At 40.3% G+C, this 25,566-nt stretch overlaps 1 protein-coding gene across 8 annotated transcripts in view; it reads left to right on the forward strand.

The window, feature by feature from the left end:
• The window catches only part of Ate1 (arginyltransferase 1), a 132,772-nt gene that overhangs the window by 16,726 nt on the left and 90,480 nt on the right, over positions 1–25,566 (forward strand). For 4 of the 8 annotated variants that reach the window (XM_052713361.1, XM_052713359.1, XM_052713364.1 and 1 more), the window contains 4 exons: positions 4,327–4,430; positions 6,175–6,429; positions 12,441–12,667; positions 15,483–15,611. In XM_052713361.1, coding sequence (XP_052569321.1) covers positions 4,327–4,430; positions 6,175–6,429; positions 12,441–12,667; positions 15,483–15,611 — 715 coding nt within the window. Of the gene's footprint in view, positions 1–4,326; positions 4,431–6,174; positions 6,430–12,440; positions 12,668–15,482; positions 15,612–16,402; positions 16,532–25,566 lie in introns of all 8 variants that reach the window. The other 4 variants (XM_052713366.1, XM_052713365.1, XM_052713362.1 and 1 more) reach the window with 2 other exon arrangements.

Raw genomic sequence — 25,566 nt, forward strand, 5'->3', positions numbered from 1 at the left:
ACAGTCAGGACAAATCTCTCTCACCTGCCAGTCCCATAGCTGCTCAAACCTGACCAAGTAAACACAGAGACTTATATTGGTTACAAACTGTATGGACATGGCAGGCTTCTTGCTAACTATTCTTACAGCTTAAATTAATCCATTTCCATTAATCTATACCTTGCCACGTGGCTCGTGGCTTACCGGCATCTTCACATGCTGTTTCTCATCGTGGCGGCTGGCAGTGTCTCCCTGACTCAGCCTTCCACTTCCCAGCTTTATTCTCCTCCTTGTCCCGCCTACACTTCCTGCCTAGCCAATGGCCAATCAGTGTTTTATTTATTGACTAATCAGCAACACATTTGCCATACAGAACATCCCACAGCACTCCCCCCCCCTTTTTTTTTTCCAAAAAGGAAGGTTTTGACCTTAACAAAGTAAAATTGCATATAATTTGGGAATTTGGGCGTAGCTTCTCTTACTACTTCCTGCTGGAGGGGGGGGCGCTGTATCTTATGGGGACACAAAGAAAATTTAAGGATCATGGAGTAGTCTGTGAGGCTGTATCATCTGAGCCAGTTGCCTTCAAACCATTCTGGATGTTGGATCATCTGGGCCGTGGTGTCATCGGAGACTTTTCAGGTGGTCTTGGCTGGTCAAACCTGATGTATCTTAATCTGGAACAAATCCATAGCCTTTGACTTTCTGTGGGAACAAAAGCAGAGTCTCCTTTCCAAAGCAACACATCCTTACATCCAAATTTTGAAGTCAAGGTATCTTTAAAATAATACATATTGGTTTAACTCAACATCTTTTATGATCAAATGTTTTTTTGCAGTTAAAAATCCCAAAGACAACACAATCCAGATTCCCCTTGTAATATTCATCTTTACGTGGCTTATTTTTTTATATTAATTTTACTGTCTCTTTAAAGACTTTATTTTTTAAAACTATATATTTGTTTTTACAACTGTATATATCACCATATATCACCTTTTTCGTCTCTTTCAAGCCTATGTATATTTTACATACATTGTAAACTATTACATCTGAATCTGTCTTATTGTGAATCTATTGCTTTAAACTGCAGCAGCTATGGCTGCTGGCTCCGCCCACCTCAGCTTCCCAACATGGCAGTGGTTTACCGCCAGCTCTGGGAGCTATCATGGGTCTATGCTTTTAGCCAAGCAGCGTGTAGCCCAGAAACCTTTTTTTTTGTTTTGTACTAGCAAAGTCTAAATCCACCATGCAGCTTAATGTGCCACTTGCAGAGGCCTCATTCCCACCATACTGCAGGTCGAGCACGCATGCTAGGAACCCGCCAGTAGCTCAAACCGGCAGCTGCCACTCATTTGAAAGACAGTTAGGAACTGTTTTTAGCTCCGTTTTAGAATCTTTGCTCAGGTTTTAGGTGGAAACTCTTGCCACCACGTTGGACGCCATTTGTAGCTTGAGTTTTCCTGCCTGGCCCACAGTCAGGACAAATCTCTCTCACCTGCCAGTCCCACAGCCGCTCAGACCCAACCAAGTAAACACAGAGACTTATATTGGTTACAAACTGTATGGCCGTGGCAGGTTTCTTGCTAACTGTTCTTACAGCTTAAATTAATCCATTTCTATAAATCTATACATTGCCACGTGGCTCGTGGCTTACTGGCATCTTCACATGCTGTGTCTCATCGTGGCGGCTGGCAGTGTCTCTCTGACTCAGTCTTCCACTTCCCAGCTTTATTCTCCTCCTTGTCCTGCCTACACTTCCTGCCTAGCCAATGGCCAATCAGTGTCTTATTTATTGACTAATCAGCAACACATTTGCCATACAGAACATCCCACAGCAGGGGAGCAAGAGATGGATTTTATTCTGTGTGCTGAATTTTTTTTTTTTTCCTGATGATTGATGGCTTAAGGACAGCTTTTGGAAGATCTGCCAGGAGGCAGACTATAAACCGATACTTTTGGAAGACTTGCCTGAGGCTATAAGCTGATTTTTGGCTTAAGAGCCATCCTGACTACTGTAAACTTATTTGTATGGATCTTAGTCTCTACCCGACCTGTCTGTGCTTCTCACGGCATTTAAGAATGAGTTGGTGGAGTTAAGGTGAGTTAGGGCGAAAGTCAGTAGAAGCCGCTCAAGCCCACCCATTTGAGCCTACCCACTGCCGGCGGAAGTCAGACAGAAAAGGTTGCATGTGGCAGAGGCAGAACTGGGGAGGGAGAAGGGTTTAGAGCTTTAACAGAAAGCTTGGGGATAAAGTAACTCCTTTATTTGCCCATTTGCTGGCAGAAGTTCCTGCGACACTGTTAAGTTTCCAGGTTTATCAGTACCCACCCCTATCTGCCAATGTTAAGTGGTAAATGTATCCACCCCTTTGTCCCATGGCTGTAGCTGAGAGAAAAATAAAAAATTAAAATAACGAAGTGGGATCAGACTCCAATCTCGGGCGTCCCCAAGGAGTGGAGAGAGATCTATGAATCAGCTCAAGTTACCCATCCTCTTTGTCAAGGGATGGGAAGGGCTGCGGCTATGCTGCAGTTGGTCCCCTGTGGACCCGAGACAGCATTTACCCCCTCGTCAGGAGCGAAAATGTGCCTGCTGTTGTCAGCACAGTCCGAGGACAACCCACGGGGTGTCCGTCGCAAAGAATATAGCTCAGACTACAGCCGGGAGAACTGCAGACTCACTGTGGTGTAGAATCATGGCAGTAGCAGTAGTGGTAGCTGTGTGGGGGTCCAGCGGAGGTGAGGGACATTCGTGGTCTCGAGGTCTTGCGGTCTCGCTGGATGGGGGAGGAGGCGGCAAGCGGCAGTGGTCACAGCAGGTCCTTGGTGGTCTGTCTGAGTCTGAATGGCACCAAATGTTGGTTACTCTGGCAGTGCTCGTGGCTGACCGCCGCCTGCGGCAGCCATGCTAATGGAGGAGAGTGCTGGATGTATCAGTGATGGAAGAGTCACGAGCCATGGTTACCTTTCTAGAGCCTTATTGGGAGACAGAGGGAGAGAGGGAGGGAAGGGGAGGGAGAGGGAGAGAAAAACCGCGCGGAGGAGGGAGAATTTGGAAGGAGAGGCGATACAGAAAAGAGAGGGCACGCCCGCTTTTTAGGCTGGGACGCCGTCGCAGGCTAGTGACGTAATTAAGGACATAATCCTTACAGTCTTCCTAGTTTTAGATTCAGCTTCACTTACACTTTCAGAGGTCACATGTCAATAATATCTAGATTGTTAGGGATAGTATAGAGCAGTGGTCTCAGACTTCCTAATGCTGTGACCCTTTAATATAGTTCCTTATGTTGTGGTGACCCCCAGCCATAAAATTATTTTCATTGCTACTTTATACCTGTAATTTTGCTCCTGCTTTTTTGTTTGTTTTTTGTTTTTTTAAAGATTTATTTTTTATTATTATGTATGTAGTGTTCTGTCTGCTCATATCCCTGAAGGCCAGAAGAGGGCACCAGATCTCATTACAGATGGTTGTGAGCCACCATGTGGTTGCTGGGAATTGAACTCAGGACCTTTGGAAGAGCAAGCAGTGCTCTTAACCTCTGAGCCATCTCTCCAGCCCCTTGTTTTGTTTTTTGTTTTTTTTCAAGACATGGTTTCTCTGTGTAGTTTTGGTGCTTGTCCTGGATCTCGCTCTGTAGACCAGGCTGGCCTTGAACTCACAGAGATCCATATGGCTCTGTCTCCTGAGTGCTGGGACTAAAGGCGTGCGCCACTGCTGCCCAGCTTGCTCCTATTTGATAAGCATTTTGAATCCCTGGTAATGGGATTCTCTGCCAATGCAATGTGTCAAATCAAGCTGAATTGATAAGACCAGGTTCAATATGTGCAAAGCATAGAGATCCTGGGTGATCTCTAGGGAAGGAAGGAAGAGAAATCACATGGCAGGTTATGGACTGGAGCTTAAATAACTTGTAGGCGAGGTCTTGAGCAGCTCTCTGGGGGAGGAGCTGCCACTTGGCAGGCTTTCTGAGGAGTAGGGTTTGGAGTGGGGCGGGGCTGAGGTGGAACTTCAAACGGAACACTGTTATGAATTAATTTTGGTTACCCAAGTCAGTTACTACTTAGATATCTGTTTCCCACCTACCAGCATTTCTTGCCTTCTCTTTTTCTTCTGGTTTATGTGTTTTCCTCTGGTTTATGTGTTTTTCTCCTCTTTTTTGTCTTCTTTCTTCCTTTTTTAAAAAATCTCTTTACTGTAGTTACAGTGAGTTTTGGAGTTGGATTAGAGGCTGCTTTAAATCACATCTTTTACAAAAAATTTAAGGCATGAAATTTGCTGCATTCTACAATGCACTATCCTAAACTGACTTTATTAAAAGCTTTAAAAATATTTGCTTGCTTTTCTAGGTGTCATCCTTTACAGTTTCAGCCATCAAAATCTCACAAGAAAGTTTTGAAAAAAATGCTGAAATTTCTGGCTAAAGGGGAGATTTCGAAAGATAATTGTGAGGGTAAGAAGAGATCTGGTCTGGAAACTATTTACTCTAAACTAATGTATCTCTCCAAGGCTCCCACTCTGACATGCCTAACTCTGGTCAGGTAGGGGAAGGAATCGGTTAGAACATAATCCTATACTAATATCACAAGCTATGACACTAGTGACACTGCTATTTGTCTCACTAGAGGCTCCAAATGTAGGAAATACATACAAGGAGAGTCTGCCTTTGAGAGAAAACTGAGGGTCATTGTGAAGATGTGAGTTTTTTGAATTGAAATATTTGTTATTCAGATGCTTTGACAACCCATCTGACTTGCTTCTACTGATGTCCTTGTGGTGTAAATAGAGGAGCTGATGCTCAAATGATTGTATACAGAATTAAGCAGTTACTTTGCTGAAGAAAGACCAGGTGGGAGCGATGACTCAGCAGGTCAAAGTACTAGTTGTACTGCCTGATTTGGATCCCGGGAATCCAGGCAGAAGGCAGGAGGAAGTGTCGGACCCCGGAATCCCAGCACTCCTAGTGGAGATGAAGCTAGAGATGAGAGAATTGCCTCAAGCTTGCAGGCCAGGACACAGGCCTGGGGTACACAGCACAGTGGAAGAAAAAATGAGACCCTCCTTTACAGTCAAAGTAGAAGGCAATGACTGACTCCTAAAAATTGTCCTCTGTCCTGCATGACACATGCATACATGCATACATGCACACATGTGCACCCATACACACACGCACACACACACACACAAATGGTTTTTTTACTAAATAGTATTTTATAGAATTGTCTATTAGTTATCTGATGAATTTTAAATTATCAATGGCTTCCCTATACGTAAAAGATTATAAGTACCATTTAATTCATTTTACTTTTCAGTGTTTTAACTTTTAAACCTTTGAAGTTTTCCTATAAGTGATCCCTAATTCGGGGAATGTAAGACATGGCAGTGTAATTCTCTGAGCTCTTTCTCACTGCTGCCATAGGAAGCACCTAATCCTGGGAACCCCTACCCTCGTCCCAGCTTATTCATTCATTCCACAAGTAGGTTTTGAATGCCTGTGGGTGTCACGGTCACTGTCTTAAGTTCTGGAGAGATAATGGTTGGTTTTGGCCCAGCAGGTAAGTTCTTTGACTTCATGCACTGTCCTGAGTAGATAACTTGGAGCAGGGTTGGCTTAGCTGGGGTCAACAAAGAGGCCAGAAGGCTTGGTTTTAGAGGTTAAGTGCTATTTAGAGCCTTGGAATAGTTCTGGTGTAGCTCTGATGGAATATCAAATGTACATCATTGTAAGAAATGTTTTGAAAAAAAATGTTTTGAAATTTTTTTGGTGTCTAGAAATCACAGTCCATATTTAAATTAATGATTGCCTATGTTTTCATGTGGCCTGTACGTTTGGCGCTTTGTTTAACTTATCGACTTCTCAATTGTGTCTAAAACTGTTATTGTAGGAGGTGACGTAGTCAACAGGCCAAGGGGAAAGGGTTGAAATCTTAGGTCACCATTTTCTTTAAGTAAGACAAAATTAGCTAGATCAGTTGGGTAGCCATCATTGTGAGCTTGACCACAGCTGGCCCAATACTGGAGGTACATTCTCCTGCTAGAGTGACATGTCTCAGGTGTGGTAGCTCCCATGCTTTGGAAGGCAGGAGAGTGGGTTTGGCAGATGCACTGCAGTAACAGGGTTACTTACAGTTATATTAATCTTAAATGTATCAAATAATATAGCTGATGATGGACTTTCATTGTTTTCTCATTTGTAGATGAGCCCATGGATTCTACAATGGAGGATGCTGTTGCTGGTGACTTTGCATTAATAAACAAGTTGGATATAAAATGTGATCTTAAAACACTCAGCAGTGATCTAAAAGGAAGCATAGAGAGTGAAGAGAAAAAGAAAGAAAAAAATTTAAAGAAAGAAGGATCTAAAGAATTAATTCATCCACAAGCTATAGAGGAGAAGTTGGGCTCTGGTGAACCATCGCATTCAATCAAAGTTCATATTGGTCCTAAGCCAGGTAGTGTATATTTTGTATCAGTTGATAGTTATGCCTAGAGACTGATTAGATTTTCTTGTGTTTTTTTGGGGGAGGGGACTTGGGCAGGGATTTTGTTTGTTTTCATTTCTCAATATAGGGTTTCTCTGGGTAGCCCTTGCTGTCCTGGAACTTGCTCTGTAGGCCAGGCTGTCCTTGATCTTAGAGATCCACCTGCCTCTGCCTCCCAAATGCTGGGATTAAAGGTGTGCACCACACCTGCTTTGGGGAAATTTTTTTTTTTTAAGATTTATTTATTTATTTATTACGTATACAGTGTTCTGCCCACATGTATGTCTGCATGCCAGAAGAGGGCACCAAATTTCATTACAGATGGTTGTGAGCCACCATGTGGTTTCTGGGAATTGAACTTAGGACCTCTGGAAAAGCAGTCAGTGCTCTTAACCTCTGAGCCATCTCTCCAGCCCTGGGGAAAATTTTTAATCAGATTAATTAATTATTTATTGGAGGACAAGTAAGGTTACTTCAGGGGTGGTTGAGTGTTTTTTTTTTTTTTTTTTTTTTTTTTTTTTTTTTTTTTTTTGGTTTTTCGAGACAGGGTTTCTCTGTGTAGCTTTGCGCCTTTCCTGGAACTCACTTGGTAGTCCAGGCTGGCCTCGAACTCACAGAGATCCGCCTGGCTCTGCCTCCCGAGTGCTGGGATTAAAGGCGTGCGCCACCACCGCCCGGCTGGTTGAGTGTTTTTTTTCCAGTAAATATATAATGTCTAGGATCCTCAGTTTTTATTAGTGATAATAGGGCACATGGTGCCTAAATGAATTTAGTAATCGCTATTTGAATGGTGCATTGCTTATTTCCTGGTTGGGATTTTCCATGAAGAAGCTCTCATCTATTTATTTCATAAAATTTCAAAGGCAGTATAAATTCTTGATTCTTTTAATTACCATTTTTCATAATAATATGTAACAATGACCAGTTAGACTTCTTTGATATCATGAACTCATGAATTGAAACATTTTCTTTGTTGCCTTCTGCTTTTCTTGCAACAGCTCTTAAAGTTTGGCATCTGCATCTTTTCCAATCCTTGTAGTCTGACAGCTTCCTTCCTCTCTGATATAATGCTCCTGGGCCATCTTGTACCCACCCTTCATCAGGTTGCACAGCTGGAGATCATAAACTAGCCTACAAGTCCATATTATTACACTTAGCTTAGTCTTTGCCTTAGTCTAGGTCTTTTCAGTGAATAGAATTAGGGATCATGATTTCATAGTTATGCGTCTTTGTAAATTTGTGACTGGAGTGTTCTGCATTTTACTACTTATTTTTGTTTTGGTTTTACAATTGTGTCTTCTTCCTTCCATACACAGAAACTTTGGTTCCTAAGGCTATTGTTAGATTGGAAATCACATGATTACTTATTTGTTTATCCCATAGTATAGCAGTTTTAGAGTATTAATAACTACCTCAGGGATGGGGAGATGGCTCCATTAATAAAGTTTTTGGATACCTTAGGGTCTAATTTAAAAAACCAAGCATGGCTGAGTATGCCTATAATACTTGGAGGAGGCAGAGACACACAGATTGCTAGGGCTTGCTGGTCAGCTAGTTTTGTTGAGTCAGTGAACAGGTTCAGTGAGAGATGCTATATCAAAAATGTGATGGAAAGCTGGTTATGGTGGAGTTCACCTTTAATCCCAGTACCTGGGAGGTAGAGGTGGGTAGAGCTCTGAGTTCAAGGCCAGTCTGGTCTACATAGAGAGTTCCAGGTTAGTTAGGTCTACGTAGTGAGACTCTGTCTCAACAGTTAACAAAAGGAAAAATGCGATGGTGAGCAACTGAAGAAAACACCTAACATTGACTCCTGGCTTCTGTGTGTGCATGCACACACGGACACACAAACATGAATACACAGCTTCCAGGAATAAGACTACTGAAACATTAAAACTACCTTTTTACTGTTTTCCCTCCTCCCTCAGTATATTTCTTATTAAAAATGTGAATTAAAAAATTAAGAATCTTAAAGGCATGAGTTTGAGGCCAGCCTGGTCTACAGAGTGAGATCCAGGACAGGTGCCAAAACTACACAGAGAAACGCTGCCTTTTTTTTGTTTTTCAAGACAGGGTTTCTCTGTGTAGCTTTGAGCCTTTCCTGGAACTCACTTTGTAGACCAGGCTGGCCTCAAACTCACAGAGATCCACCTGGCTCTGCCTCCCAAGTGCTGGGATTAAAGGTGTGTGCCACCACCGCCCGGTTAAAAAAAAAAAAGAATCTTAAGGCTAGGAATCTGTGGAACCTGAAGTTTGTTTAGCAATAGCTACAGGTATGTTCTCTTGGAATTCATTAGAACTTATGCAGGTTTGCTCTGCTGTTCACATCATTTGAAGTGTGTAATGCCTAAGGTGCTGAATCTCTGTGGGCATGTGGTTGGTGTGGTGTACTGATTTTACATTGATGGTCTGTTTCCATTTGTTGATCTAGAACAGCAGTTCTCAACCGTGGGTCAAGCCTCCTCTGGGGTTGAGCAAAGGATCACCAAAGACCATTGGAAAACACAGATTCATAATAGTAGCAAAATTACCTTTTTGAAGTAACAATGAAAATAATTTTATGGTTGGAGATCACCACACCATGAGGAACTTTTATGAAAGGGTTGTAGTAATAAGAAAGTTAAGAATCACTGATTTAGAAGATCTGTGTACTCTAACTGAGCCGAAACCCTGACTTCGTATTTATTGTATGTCATGATCTGGCAGTATAAAAGAGTAGAGAGAAACAATTATAATGATTTCTTTTTTTTAAGATTTATTTATTTATTTATTATGTATACAATGTTCTGCCCACACACATCCCTGCAGGCCAGAAGAGGGCACCAGATCTCATTACAGATGCTTGTGAGCCACCATGTGGTTGCTGGGAATTGAACTCAGAACCTCTGGAAGAGCAGCCAGTTCTCTTAACCTCTGAGCCATCTCGCTAGCTCCTATGATGATTTCTTAATCCTATGAATGAATTAGTGTGAAGATGACATAGATGGTCATTCATAATAAAACAAAACAAAAACCCTAAAAATTGATTTTCAGCTTATTCCCTTTTCCCGTTTTCTATTCTTTGAGGATTTTTACACTGCATTTTGATCATGTTCACCTCTCCCCTCCTTCCAGATTTATGCCTCCTTCCCAGCTCACTCAACTGTCCGTCCCCCTTTTTAAACCCACCACATCCAATTTGTGCTGTGCATATATTCTTGGATATGTGGCTTTCACTGCAGGGTGATCAACCCAACAGGTCCACATGCCTTAACAGTGACTTTCCCTCTCCCAGCAGCTATCAATTGCTCCTTAGCTTAGGATGGGACTTAGAGCAATTGCAGATTGTTTGGACTATGGCTCAGGCTTCTTGATAGCTAGCTCTTTCATCTTAAATGAACCCATTTCTGTTAATCTGTGTATTGCCACGTGACCATGGCGTTACCTGTTAGCTGGCATGTTGCTCCTTGGGTGGCAGGCTGGCATCTGCTCTGACTCCACCCTTCTTCATCTCTGTCTTCAGTTTGAATGTACCACCTAACCTTATTCTGCCTTGCCATTGGCCAAACAGCTTTATTTATCAACCAGTGAGAGCAACACATGTTCACAGCATACAGAAAGATATTTCACAGCAATAGTGTTTCTATCCACTTCTTCCACAAGAAGCTATAGGCCTAAGGAGAAGACAGTGTGCTATAGACTTCTCCTTTAGGGCTGAGCGTTCCACTGTCTCTTATTCTATATACCTTGACAGCTGTGGGTTCTCCCTCTCTCCTTTTTCAGACATGGTCTATTGCAGCCTGGGAAACCAGAGGAGTTACATTTGAAGGTCACATTCTATTTCTTAAGTAAATGATAAGAAATAGAGTCATCCCAACAACTCACATGCAATAAATCTCAATATCTTAATTGGTGGGTTGTAACTTGCAGCTGCAAAGAAAGAACCAGTCATTGTTACCTATCTAGAGAGATAGTCTTATAAAGCATTTTAAAGGAGTTCTAAAACTAAACTACTGAGGAGTCTAAGAAAAATAAGAAAATTAAGTACTACATTCTACACTTCTGAGTATAATTAACATTTTAAACTAACATTTTTGTGGTTAACAGTCAAAAATGCTGGGCTCTCCTGGGCCTGGGAGTTTACAGAGAGAGAAGTGTTGAGACCCAGGATTACCTTAAATCTCTTAATATGAGCTTACTTGGCACTCTCCAAGGCACAGTGACATTAAAAGTGTTTTAAATCTTGAAATATATTTTTCTGTCCTGCATGTAACTTTAGGCCATAAGAAAAGGAAACTTGCAACTCTTTCGCAGGGTTATGAAGTCAGATTATTCTCTGTAGCACTGGCCATTTGGAAAATCTTCTCCTGTGATATATCTGTACGAAAGCCGTTGTCTCTAGACCTCAGTTAATTGCTCCCTGTCACCCATGCAATTTCAGGACCCAAAATAAAAAAGTTAGTTGGCTGAACTTTGAGTCTTCAGGTTACATACCCGTATCAATAAACTAAGGTTAGGAATTTGTGCAGAGAGTTATTCCTTGTCCTAGGTATCAGCCAGACCTAGCAAGAGAAACTGGCATAGCAATTAGTTTGCTTTGTACCTTTAATCTTGGTTCAACAAATCAGACAGCTGGCTATTATGTCCTTGTGAACTGAACTGTCTTTCCTGGGAATACTTTATCTTAAAAACCATTAGCAAGACTCCTGGTCTAATCTAAAGCTACTTTCACCTAATAGTGTACAGCTATCTTGGCAGCTAGGGAAATTTAACTATTTTCCTATGCCAACCTGAACTGTGATCTAAAACAACTTCCAGTGAATTTATAATCCCTGACTTAAGCTAACATTATTGATGTCAAGTAGACAATGCAGTTTAAGGAGGAGTCATCTTCTAGACAATCCACAGATAGAAATCCCCAGATGGAGCGGTATGCATACTTGAGGAAAACACACTATAATACAGGCAGTGGGGGGTTCCCCATAGCTGCTAGGGAAAAACTGCAATAGCACATGTGAAATTACAAACAGATCCAATCGATATTCTGGACTCTGTTGCCTCATGGCCTTGCCTGAACGGGGTTTCCGATCAGTGTTTTTTCTCCTGGTGGGCTGACACCTTGATTATCAGTTGCCATCTGCTTATGTTATGGCTATCGGCAATGGTCTGACTATGTAGTTCTGGTTAGAACCCTCTTTGAAGATGGGGCTGGCCTAGAACATATCCACAACCTCAGCCTCCCAAGTGCTGGACTTAAAGGGATGAACAACCCCACCAGATAGTTTTAAAGAGCTGTCAGTTAATACATGATCTTTTAATTAGAACAAAATTCATTAACCGGAACTGTGAGCTCTAACTGGAGACATAAATATGTTAAAATGAGCAAGGATTCTTCTTTTTTTTTTTTTTTTTTTTTTTTTTTTTTTTTTTTTTTTTTTTTGGTTTTTTTGAGACAGGGTTTCTCTGTGTAGCTTTGCGCCTTTCCTGGAACTCGCTTTGGAGACCAGGCTGGCCTCGAACTCACAGAGATCCGCCTGGCTCTGCCTCCCAAGTGCTGGGATTAAAGGCGTGCGCCACCACCGCCCGGCGCAAGGATTCTTCTTAATTAAAAGAAACAAACCCACCACCCACCAGTGTGTATTCTAGATTAAAAAATGTCCCTAGAAATATGGGCCAGAGAGGCAGAAGTAGAAATGTGATGATTTCTTCTTGCAGAAGCAGAAAAATGGGCAGATATTTAAATTGGATGGATGGATGGATGGATGGATGGATGGATGGATGGATGGATAGAGGATGGACAAATGAATTCCTTTCAATAATAGAACTGCCTTGAGAAGTTTGTATGACTACGTGCCTTCTTTGACTGCTCCTGTCTCTAGAATTTTAATGATCCTGTGAAGCTTCAATGTGAACTCTTTGTACTTAACTCTGTATAATCTTTAAGACTTGAAAAAACATTTCTAGAGTCAAATGTCATTAGTCTAATGTTTTGACATTCTTTTTAGGTAAAGGGGCTGATTTGAGTAAGCCTCCATGTCGAAAAGCAAAGGAAATGCGGAAAGAAAGGAAAAGATTAAAACTCATGCAGCAAAACGCAGCTGGAGCCTTTGAGGGTTTCCAGGCTCAAGGTCAGCCAGCGTCTTTGCTACCGAAGGCTAAATCCAATCAGCCCAAGTCACTTGAAGATTTAATTTTTGAATCTTTACCAGAGAATGCATCACACAAGTTAGAGGTACTTGGAGGGTTTTTGTGGCTGTTTGTGTTTTGTTTTGTGTTGGGTATTTATTTTCTTTGAACTCATGCCTACAAGTTGCTATTTTACTGTTTAGCATTTATTTTCTATTTAAGAAAATTCTTTAAGAGCTTTTGAAAATATTTTAGGAAACTATTATTAAAATTGTTTTTAAAATTCAGTTGTAGCATGTTATTAAGCAGGGTACTATGACTTTCTGTGTTACTTGATTCACAAAAACAAAAGTATTTAAAAATTAATTTAAAATTAATTCAATTTTAGAAATTAAAATGGTAAAAGATAGTTTAGATCATAATAAGTTTTATTATAATATTTCAATCTAGGTCTTGATCAAGGTAGCACCAGTGTCACATATACAAATCTGTACTAACTTATACTACTGTCTTAGTTAGGGTCACTATTGCTGTGACAAAACACCATGACCAAAAAGCAAGCTGGAGAGGAAAGGGTTTATTTATTTACCTTACACTTCCATATTGTTGTTCTTAAGGAAGGAAGGAAGTCAAGATAAGAACTCAAAGCAGGGCAGGAACCCAGAGGCAGGAGCTTATACAGAGGCAACGGAGGGGTGCTGCTACTGGCGTGCTCCCCATGGCTTGCTCAGCCAGCTTTTTTGTAGAACTCCAGGGATGGCACCACCTGCAGTGGGCTGGACCCTCCCTCACCAATCATTAATTAAGAAAATGCCCTATAGGTAGATCTTTAGAAGCCATTTCTCAGTTGGGGTTCCCTTCTCTCAAATAACTTTGCTTGTGTCAAATTGACATAAAATTAGCCAGCACAACTACCGAATCCTTTCTCATTAAGAAATCCTAACCAGCCTGGTCTACAGAGTGAGTTCCAGGACAGCCAGGGCTGTTACACAGAGAAACCCTGTCTTGAAAAATCAAACCAAAACAAACAAAAATAAATCCTACCCAATTTAGCTAATTTTTTTGTGTGCTAAATTCCCATTTTTCTCCAAACTGTTTCATATTTCAGCAGCAAATTGAAAATTTTTTTTGAGGTTTTATTTATTTATTATGTATACAGTGTTCTGCCTGCATGCCAGAAGAGGACAGGCACTAGATCTCATTCTAAATGGTTGTAAGCCACCCTGTGGTTGCTGGGAATTGAACTCAGAACTTCTGGAAGAGCAGCCAGTGCTCTTAACTTCTGAGCCATCTCTCCATCTCCTAAAATTTATTTGTTTTTATATGCATTGGTGTTTTGCCTGCATGTATGTCTGTGTGAGGGTTTTGGATCCCCTGGAACTGGAGTTACAGACAGTTGTGAGCTGCCATGTGGGTGCTGGGAATTGAACCCAGGTTCTCTGGAAGAGCAGACGACACTTTTAACCACTGAGCCATTTCTCCAGCCTTCACATTGGAATTTTCAGTATTAATTACATATAATAGAATTAATTTCTAAAACATTAACCATAATAATTTAAAAATATTCTTATGCTTGATTGAATTTGTCCAATCAAGCTTAATATTATCCAAGGATATTGATGCTAACCTTGATGGGGCTGAAGAGATGGTTCAGTGGGGAAGAGTGAAGACCTAAGTTCAAATCTCTAGCACCCATGGAAAAAGCATGGCAGTGTATGCCTATAACTCCAGTTTTGTGGGGTTTACGCAGGCAGATCCCCAGAGCTTCTTGGCTAGCCAACCTGCCTAGCTAAAATGGTGAACTTCTGGGTCAGTGAGAGGCATTAAGATGTAGAACAGTGGACCACATTCATCCTGCCAAACATAGGTATGTGTACACATACACTCCTGTGCATGCACTACACACACACAGACACACAGGGATTTTAAAAGGTTCGCTATATATGTATTAGACAAATTTTAACAGCTTTGACCATTACACCTGCTTGTTACTTTGATATAGGTATTGAGTTTCCTCCTTCCAGAATTGTAGAGAATTGACTATACTACTTAAAATACTTTAAGAAGAGGTTTTTATCCTTTGATCCTAAGTAGTTTATTCAGAGAATCAACTACACTTCAAACAGCAGTTCTGTAGGTATCAGCGTTTACATTTTTAATATTGTAGTACCCAGGGTGTGAGGAATTTGTTATCTGCTGGGTGTCACACTTCCCTGTGCCAACATGAAGTACCTAGTTATGCCCTTATTGTATTGCATTTAATTTCCTTTTGCTACTATTTTACTAATGCATCTTAACTGTTAGTAATTAATAAGATAAATGTTAGCTAGTCCTGTGCACAGTTACCATTTTTAAGTTTTCCTCATTTAAGGCCTAGAGAGCTTTGCTTACTTGTCCAAGATGTTGACATTGTACAGCATAAAGGAAACATAAGAGTCTGCATTTAACTCCACAGTGAAGTGGATACGCTTTGTGAAAGTTGCTTTTCATAGTTCCAGGGTTAGTTGTAGGTTTAGAGTTAATAATGAGGAGTGAAGGTGGCCAAAGGTAGTTACAGTTTTTAGTGTTTCTGACTGACTGACTTTTAGTAAGTTGTGGACAACCAAAATTAAAGAGTAGTTGTGTTATTAGTGCTAAGAAGGATCTGTCAGTTCACAGTAGTAATAGATGTTTTTAATTCCTCAGAGATAAGGCTTAAATATACAGGGCTTAAATATACTCTTTTGCTTTCTTTAAGTAGACTGTATATTGCTGCAATAACTTTTTCTTCATTTACTAAATTGATTTTTGTGTTAAAATATGTGTTTATGCTTTAATGTTTGTTGAAACATGGTTTTTGATGGGGAGTTTCTGTGACTGCATATTCTGCAGAAGTGAATCAACAAATGAATTAATGAACTGTTTTCTAACTCCTTCTGAAGGTGAGGGTGGTGAGATCTTCTCCACCAAGTCCTCAGTTCAAAGCCACATTTCAGGAGTCTTACCAGGTCTATAAGCGTTACCAGATGGTTATTCACAAGGATCCACCTGATAAACCAACTGTGAGCCAGGTCAGCAGGCCAAGTATGAGATCTTGGTTTAATTGTACTATATTTTTGTTTATATTCAATTTGTAGCATATTTGCACAAAGATAAGATTGAGTGAGTGGACAGTCTGTAAATGTGAAATCACTATTGTCATGTTAAGTGCCAATTATACATAATTTCAAAGTAGAAAGTCACATGCAAAGTTGCCTTTATTCAAAGCTGCTGTGTATAGATACATTTATCTATAAATCAGTGGTGGAGCTTCGAGTTAATACCCATGAGAAGAAAGTGTACTTGGCCTGGTGTGTTGCTATGCTTCATCCATGTTAGAACATTCTAGAAAGAGTTCATAGCAGCTCAGTTATTCCTTATTAACGGAATACCCATATATAACAGAGATGTGTAGGAAAAGGTCTTTAATAGACATCCTCGTCCACTTATAATTTAATATAGCAGATGATTTAAAAAGTATGGGAGTGAAAAAAGCCTAAAATACTTAATTAAGTAGAGGTGGCAGAAGTACTGGCTAAGACCAGTTAGAAACAGTAGTGACTACTGTATGTGACAGCACAGCTGGTTGATAGAGAAAAATCAAAGCAGAAACAAATTGGCTCTTGGGAGTTTAAGGTTTTCATGAATGTTGGTAGAAAGTTGGCACTAGTGCCACTTAGCTCCATTCCTGCTGTTTTATGACAAATCCTGGCTGAACTTTGGAAGTGGTTTGTGGAGATCTTCCTCTAGCCTCACCTTCAGAAATGTGTCAACAGGTAGAGTTGGTTCACTAGCATTGGCTCATATTTTCCTTGCTCTGAAGGTGAGGCTAGTACCTGCCTCCTTTGAGGACCCAGAGTTCAAGTCTTCCTTCAACCAGTCCTTTTCTTTATATGCCAAGTATCAAGTGGCCATACACCAGGATTCACCTATTGAGTGTGGAAAGACTGAGGTACTGTCTCTTAAACATTTTTCCCTGCATTGACATGATTGTAAAGAAATACAATGTATCTTAGCTGTTAAGTAGCGCTGATGACTATGAGTGTTTGTTACAGATCTTTTGTGGGAAGGATTCAGACCTAGCATTTTAAGTCCTTCAATGAAAAATAATTGTAAATTCAAGAGGTTTTCTTACATAGCTTTCTCACCAGAAACCTGAATACAGCATTGTTAAGGGTTTGTCCTTCAGCCTAAGTCAGCAGACATTTACTGCCTATACCATGAAGTGAAAGAACCAAAACTTTAGCTGGAAGTTTCTCTGGTCCCTGCGGTCGGGTTGAATCTCTCCCACCCGCCTCCCTCAGCTGCTTGGTCTCAAGTAAAGACACAGAAGCTTATATTATTTACAAACTGTATGGCCTAATGGCTCAGGCTTCTCGCTAGCTAGCTCTTACAACTTAACTCGGCCCATTTCTATTAATCTGTGCATTGCCACGTGGCTTCGTGGCTTACCCGTACTTTCACATCTTGCTTCTCCTGGCAGCGGCTTGCAGTGTCTGCCCCACTCTCCTTTCCTTCTCCTCTCTCCAGTTCGAATGTACCGCCTCACCCTATTCTGCCTCACCATTGGCCAAACAGCTTTATTTATCAACCAATCAGAGCAACACATATTCACAGAGTTTAGAAAGATAGCCCAGAGCACAAACCTGTTGAGATTAGTGTATAGAGCACCATCTAACAAGCACTTGTGGAGGGCCTCCATTTCTCAGCTGTGGATATTAAATGAATGAGAGTCTACAGTTGTAACAGTGGGGTAGTGATGTGTTGGAATAAAGGCACCGACAGGTGCAGAAGTGACCCTGAGCCAAGCATGGCAGATGAGTAGGAGTATGTCTGGACTGAAAGAGAGAAGGGTGTTCCTGGTAACAGTTGGAGCATGATCAACAGTGTGGAGACTGAACTACACAGTGTACTTGAGGAATCACTGCTTAGCTTAGTATGGTTAATGCATTGGCCGTGTGTCAGGTGACAGAGAATGGATGAGCTGGGCAGATTTAGTTAGGAGCCAGACTTCTTTTAAAAGTTGTTTTTGGAAGTACTAAACACCTAACTGCCATTTTCCATTTTCAGCAATTCTCAGCATGCTGCCATCTTGATTTTTGTCTCCCTCTTTGTGCTCTTTGCTATTTTGTTGGATTATTTTGTTCCAGATCCATTGTGCCATTTTGTCTTTCAGTACTTTAATATGTGTCTTGACTTACTAAAAAAGTTTGATAATGAACTGAGACAATCTAGGAAGAATTAAAAATATGTATAGAATAGTTTAGTTACTGAGAAAAATCAACTTGGTAGGCAACGAAAACCAACGTTGCACTGACTTTTTTTCTTGTGGTGCTGGGTATTGAACTTTGTACATGATACGCAAGCATTCTACCACTGAGCTACAACTTAGCCCTTGAAGTGATAATTTTCTTTTTAAACAAGAGAATTTTATTTGTATATATAATTCAGAACTAGCTTCATTCCTTCTAGGAATACCAGCTCTGTGTCTTGAGCTCATTGTCTTCCAGCTCCAGTTTTCTCTACAGTTGTTTAATCTCAGGCTGACTTCATGGCAGTAGAGATGGATGCTGTTACTGTAGGGTGCCTCATTCTAACAGTCTAGACCTCAGCCTTTAAAAACCAACATGAGTCTTTCCCAGTGGCTTCAGTGAAGAATCTGAAAGCATGTCCTGCCTGGCTCCTTGAGGTATATTCTTATCCCAGAGTCAGTCACAGAAGCTGGGGCAATGAAGAATTTAAAATTTCTGTGGAAGATGCTCTTTACCTGAACCACAAGTCTTACAGAGGTGGGAGTAATTGGTAGCATGCTGGATCATTGAAGATCCTGCCTGGTGTGAAGTCACCACGGTGGTGAACATACAGAGGATGTCTCTATTCAAGAGTGGGGAGTTTTAAGGCAGAGCCCAGAAGGCTTGATAGATTTTACCTACATTTTTTCATTCCTGTACATCTCCGTCATTTTGTTCCTCTGATGCTTTTAACTGTTTTCTTTTGTAATACATGATTAGTTTCTTATATAACATTTAAAATCCTTTTTAGATTATTTTATTAAATTTTTGAGTCATAAAAATATCTTGAAAGTACCTAATCTAGAACTTACGCTATAGATTTTACTTTACAGGGTCTGCTTCAGATTTATACTAACTTCATTCCTTGTAGATACAATGAAAGTGTTACTTCTGGGTAGCTCTAGTTTCTCTTGTTTGTTCCCTTTTTGTGCTGTCATGTTACTGTTAACATGTTTTATGTATGTTATAAATCAGTTATACTTTATATAATTTTGTGTATTGGGGCTGGAGAGATAGCTAAGTGATTAAGAGTAAGTGGTCTTCCAGAGGACCCAAGTTTGGTTCGTAGCACCCATATTAAGACAGTTCACGGGGCTGGAGAGATGGCTCAGCGGTTAAGAGCACTGGCTGTTCTTCCAGAGGTCCTGAGTTCAATTCCCGGCAACCACATGGTGGCTCACAACCATCTGTAATGAGATCTGGCGCCCTCTTCTGGCCTGCAGGTGTACACGCAGGAAGAACATTGTATACATAATTAATAAATAAATCTTAAAAAAAAAAAAAAAGAAAAAAGACAGTTCACAAGGGACCAGAGCTTTAGCTACAGAGGATCCAACAACCTCTTCTGACCTCCTCAGGCATGTATACATGGCAAATTTTCATGCACATAATTAAAAATAAGAATAATAAACCTTTAAAAGTGTTTATGTCTTTTATAAGCTGAGAAAAGGGATAAGAATAACTAAATATTGGGGCTGGAGAAATGGCTTAGCAATTAAAATCACTTGCTTCTTTTCCAGAAGACCTAGGTTTGATTCCTAGCACCCCTGTGGCAGCTCACAAACATCTTTATTTATTTATTTGCCTCTTTATTTATTTATTTATTTAGGTTTTTTGAGACAGGGTTTCTCTGTGTAGTTTTGGTGCCTGTCATGGATCTCTCTCTGTAGCCCAGGCTGGCCTCGAACTCACAGAGATCCATCTGGCTCTGCCTCCCGAGTGCTGGGATTAAAGGCGTGTGCCACCACTGCCCGGCCTTCACAAACATCTTTAACTCTAGTCCAAGGGGGATTTGATACCCTTTTCTGGCCTCTGCAGGCTCTACATGTGTGTGGTACAGAGACATAAATGCAGATAAAACACCCATAGACTTAAAAATAAATAAATGTTTAAAAAGAATAGCTGTTTATGTTTTGTTTTATTAAACTTACTTGCTTCTTCAGCTTTTATTTGTTCCTGTGGATTTAAGACCTCTTAGGCTGGTGTCACTTCTTCACTCTAGCACAGTTTTACCCCTGTCCAGCTCCATTCCAGCTGTACTATCACTGCATTCATTTTCTATATGTCCCTGCTCCAACAAAACAAGTATGCACATCAGTGAGGCAAAGAAAGGCGAGTATGCCCTAGTGTTTGAGAGTCTGTGTCATCTTGTTAAAGGCTCAGCCTCCTCGGTGACAGTGGCTTCAGTAGCATTCTCTCTCTCTTCCCTTGATCTTTCCCAGTGTTTGCTTCTGTTGACCTCACATGCAGCTCTTCTGCTCTCCTGGTGGTTTTGTTTTCAGCAGCACTTGGTGTGTGTTTCTCTGTAGTCAGGTGTAATTCAGTCTGGATTTCTTGGCTGGGGCAGTTTTTGAGAACTGGTCTGAGAAGGGTCTTTTGGTTGTTTCCCTTCCTGCTTCTCTTGGGAAAGCCCCTGGTCCACAGTTGAGCTGTTGCTTGGAAGGAACTTCTGGCTTCCTCTTAATTGCTTCCCACCATAATCTCCACTGTTGTCGAGAGTATTTGTGCTTGAACTCCCCCATACATAATTCATCTCACATATAGCCAGTTCCTTTGGGCGAGTAAAGCGTCTCCCTTCTTTATGCTTTTGCTCAACACTCATTTACCATGTGCAGAAGTGTTCTGGGTTTTTTGTGTGTTTCTTTTTTGTGACATTCCTGCGTCATTTATCTTCAGGGCACTGTACACAGTTCAAACCTTTGGTCTTCTTCTCCTAAGATAAATAAGTTGGAACTCCTGACTCCCAGGACCTTCCCACTTATCCCATGCTAGCTCTGTGTAAGGAGATGGTTTCTGCTGTGCATATGATCCTTCACCTGCTTCATTCCCATCCTAGGAGTCCTTCTGCACATGCCTCATAGGTGTTTTCTCTCTCTCTCTCTCTCTCTCTGTGTGTGTGTGTGTGTGTGTGTGTGTGTGTGTGTGTGTTGGGGGGGTGCTGGCCGCTAAGAGAAAGGGACTTGAGCATGCCGCTTTGTTCTTCCAGTTGTGAAGTCTGTTTTACACGGGGCTTGGTGGGACAACTAATTTTGACATGAGCTCCAAGAGAAATTCCCCCCTGTGTATGATTTCAATTTTCTCCATGAGCAAATAGCTAGTGTTCCTGTGTTTCATGAGACAAAAAGAAAAGTCAGAAGTGTTATTTTTTTTGAAAAAAAATTCTTTTCCTAGCTTATTTTAAGAGACTATAGTAACACATTGTAGTGTGTAGTTTTGTTAATTGTAATGGGAGAACTATTTTTCTTTTTTTGCTTTTCTGTTGTAAGAAATTTAAACTAACAATCTGTCATCAGTGTACAAAATCCATTTGGGCTGTGACATTAATCATAAAATAATCCTTTAAATTCCTTGTTTTTTTTTTTGAGAAATTTGAAAAAAAGATAAATATAGACTGCTTAGATATTCTTGATAGCAAATCAGTTTTTTTTTCCAGTAGCATCTTTAGGAAAGTGTCATGTAATTGCACATAGAAAAATTATATAGGATTTACAAATTATTCCAGTATGATTTTCATTCAGGCAGGTGTCAGATTTTCAGAAAATAATATTTATAAACCAAATAGATGATTTGTGAGCTGCCTTGTGTATAATACAGGATAAAGGCAACATTTAAGAATGTTTGCTTTCTAAAAGCCAATAGTTTTATATAAATATAAATGTCATTTTTTGCTGAAAATTTGATGTTGCATTCTAGAAAAATGCTATTATTTAATAAAAATTATTAAGCACCAGTTGTTTCTTAAAATAATTACTGTGACTTCTAGCTTTTAATTATCTAAAAAGCTATAGTCATAGCCTTGGTGGCCTCAGATTTTGTGCTCCATGATTGTTTTCCAGATTTTATTATGAGCTTTGTCTGACACAGAAAGCTGAAAGACTGCTGTCTTCATACCTATCTATGTATCCATCCTCTAAGTTGAACCATGTTAGTTTTTCCTTTGCTTTATCCTTTACAGTGTGAAGCATTTTAATTTACACATCTGACATTTCACTCCTAAATTCTTAAGCTTGCATCTTCAAAAAGGGAGACATGTTTCTGTATGGCACAATATAATAAACCTAATAAAATTTACTTTTATTATTAGGTGTAATGGTGTGTATGACTGTAATTCCAGTACTTGGGAGGATTGCCTTGAGTTTGAGGCTAGTCTGGTCTAGTGCTCTTAACTGCTGAGCCTCTTCACCATCCCCCAATATGTTACTTTTTAAAAATTTGATGACTTAGACCAAAAAAAAAAAAAAAAAAAAAAAGTCTGAGCATTGGCTGCTCTTGCAAAGGACCTGGATTTGATTCCTAGCATCCACGTGGTGGCTCTTAACTGTCTATAACTCCAGTTCTAGGGGATCTAATCCCCTCTCTGGCCTCCATTGTCACCAGGCACCCATGTGGTACACAGACTTAGATGCAGGCAAAAATGCTCAAACACATAAGAAAATAAAATAAAAATTTAAAAAGTGTCTAAGCCACTAAAAGCTCATTTTAAAAATTAACTTGTAGACCTCACTATGATGGAAATATAAGGACCTCTACTTTGGGGAAATTATTTATATTCAAGTACATGTGACCAGGCAGCCAGTGTGTGTTCCTTTCTGAATGTCAGAGACAGGAGAGGAGCCGGTGGGGTGTTGATTTGCTGCCTCCCTCTGGCCACCAGGTGGTGGTCTAGGCCTGAAACACCTTTGCTCTTCCCTTCAACTCCGTGCCCTCCCTGTGTGATGGGCAGCTTAGTGTTTGCAACCCAAGAAGTGTTGAAAATGCAGTTTCTCTTTGTTAGACTTCATTGCTTTGATTCAAGTGCAAGCACAAGTGGTTCATCACGTGGGAATGTTTTAAATGTCTTATGGCCATTTAATACAGAGACTCACGCTTTCAGCTTCCTTTTCTCTTGGTAGTGTTACTCTATTGTATTTAGAAAATCAGTCAATGTATCAGAGTTATGCAGAGACCAATCACATGTAGTCAGTCATGTACTACTTCATAGATACTGTACTCTACCTTAGAATTAGCTGAATTTGTATGGTGGCAGGATCTGAGTGTTTTGAATTGAGGGAGGTACTTGGGGATTGAACCTAGGGTCTGTTGCTTGGCATGTACTCTACCATTGAAACATACCCATGGCCTCTAAACTAAAATTTAAAACCTGAGTTAACTTGAAGTGGAAGTCTTAGGTAATTTAATTAAAAATTGCTTTTTATGAGCAATTTCAGAGTTAGGACTCAGTAGTATATTGTAGTCAGTCAAAAACTTCGTAAGAATTTGGAATTTGCTACTGATAGTAGTTAAATTACCAAAGGGTTTAGTTCATTTACTTAAATTCATTGGTGCAAAAGTACTGTCGAATTTCCAGCATAATGTTGTTAGTATTTTTTTTTTGGGGGGGGGATGAGGAAGGGGAATTCAAGCTAGTTCAGGGAAAATTTTTTGCATACAATTTCTGTTGCTTAAAATTTCCTAAACTTTGTCTCAGATCACAAGTCAGCATCATATATAACATTAGAGATAAGAGGATCTCTATATCTAGTTTAACTTACTTTCCTTCCTTTGTTTTTTTTTTTTAATTTATTTATTTATTGTGTATATAGTGTTATGCCTGCATATGTCCCTGCAGGTCAGAAGAGGGCACCAGATCTCATTACAGGTGGTTGTGAGTCACCATGTGGTTGCTGGGAATTGAACTCAGGACCTCTGGAAGAGCATTCAATGCTCTCAACTGCTAAGCTATCTCTCCAGCTCTCTATTTTTTTGCTTTTTGAGACAGGGTTTCTCTTGTGTAGCCCTGGCTGGCCTGGAACTCACTCTGTAGACCAGTCTGGCCTCAAACTCACAGAGATCTACTGCCTTTGCCTCCCAAATGCTGGGATTAAAGGCGTGTGCCACTACTGCCCCACTGAACTTTTGTTCTGTATGATAGAGGCTTAAAGAATTTTTCCAAAGAAACACAAGTGTTTAGTGCAGGGCACCATGTAGGAAAGTTAGCACTTTTTACATCAGACCATGGACTGCATATTAATATAGAACAACTAACATCAGTGAAAGAAGTGTTGAAATAGATTTTCCAAAGAACTGAAACATTCTACGTTCTCTGAGAATTTAAAATGACAACCTTCCCACAGTGTATTTTGTTCTTGTCTGTTCTCAAACAGAACGCCTAGCAGGACTTGCCTGTTGATTCTGGCTTTTGTATGCCCTTGGGAATATTGTTTTGCTCTTATTATATTTCAGCATCCCCGTGCCTCCACCATTGTCTTCCCCACAGGGTTACTGTGGGGAAGTGCTCATGGAGGTCAGAAGAGGGTATCAGAGTCCCTGAAATTGGAGTTATACATGCTTGTGAACTACCATGTGGGTACTGGGAATTGAATCCAGGTCCTCTGCAAGAACCTCTCCAGCCCCTGATGGTAATTCTTGATGAACCATGTTGTCTGAAAGTAAATGTGTTCAATGAAAAATTGTTTGGGTTGATGGGATGAGTGATAACAGTTATAATTCCATCTGTTTGGGTTAGAATATTGATGAGCTGAGAAACACCAAGGGTGAGGTGTAAACTGATTGATTTTCTGCCTTAAACCTTAGTCTTCCACTCATTTCTCATGTGGCTCTAAGCTGTTTTTTGTTTTATTTTGTTTTGGTTTGTTTTTGGAGACAGGGTTTCTCGGTATAGCTTTGGAGCCTTTCCTGGAACGCACTCTGTAGCCCAGACTGGCCTTGAACTCACAGAGATCCGCCTGCCTCTGCCTCCCGAGTGCTGGGATTAAAGGTGTGCGCCACCACCGCCCAGCTCTTCAGCTTTTTTACTTTTAAGTTCCCTATTGGTGCAATGTGAAAGGAGTACTACAACAGTGCTTATTGTGAGGAGTAAAATAAGATCATCCTTGTAAAGGCGTTTGACTCAGGGTGTGGATGGATGATGACGTACTAATCTGTACTATAAGGAGCTGTAAGGAGTCATCAGGATGTCACAAATACCAAGACCACTGTTTTCTTCCTGAGTACTTTACAATTTGGCAACCTCTGATTTCTTTCTCTCCAGCTGTTTCTTAAAAATAGTCTGCTCTGCTGCTTAGACATTTGCCAAGAGCTCATTGGCCTTTGCAGTAAGGTCAGGAGCAAATAAATGAGATGTCTGTCAGTTCAGTCAGTATTGGCAAGTAGAATTACTTTCTTATTGTTTTGTTTTTCCGTTTATATTACTATATTCATTTGAATTGAAAAGTCACATGTTTTATTTGGTTACTTATTTTATTGCAATATTGAGAATTGAACCTCATGCACTTTAGCTAAACCCTCCAGCCCTAGTTTTGAGTTTTAGTATTAATTTATTCCAAAGTGGGGGGAAATATGATTTGTCAACAGGTAATCTTAAGAAATTTTTATGCTATTTTGACTCATCCTGTTACACCACATGAAACATGTACAGAGCACCATTTGTGAGCTTTATATGTGTATTTCTTTTCTTTCCTTGAATCTGGAGGAGGAGGAAACATGGGCATCTCTAGGTTTCCGCAGGAGGCAGAACTTGCTTAGGCTTGGGTCAGTCCTTTCCTTTTGATAAATTGGCTATATTAGGTCACTAAAGTCAGTCACATACTTTGTGCTTGTTATTCTAACTTAGAAAAATGTTTGCCAGAGCCTGAAGAAAGGCACAGTACCCAGCAGTGTTCCTGGGACTCAGAAGGCCAAGCTTTGTCCAATGGAT

This window comes from Peromyscus californicus, unplaced genomic scaffold (genome assembly GCF_007827085.1).
Source record: "Peromyscus californicus insignis strain IS unplaced genomic scaffold, ASM782708v3 Scaffold_4__1_contigs__length_199733344, whole genome shotgun sequence".
In the NCBI taxonomy this organism is placed as follows: Eukaryota; Metazoa; Chordata; class Mammalia; order Rodentia; family Cricetidae; genus Peromyscus; species Peromyscus californicus.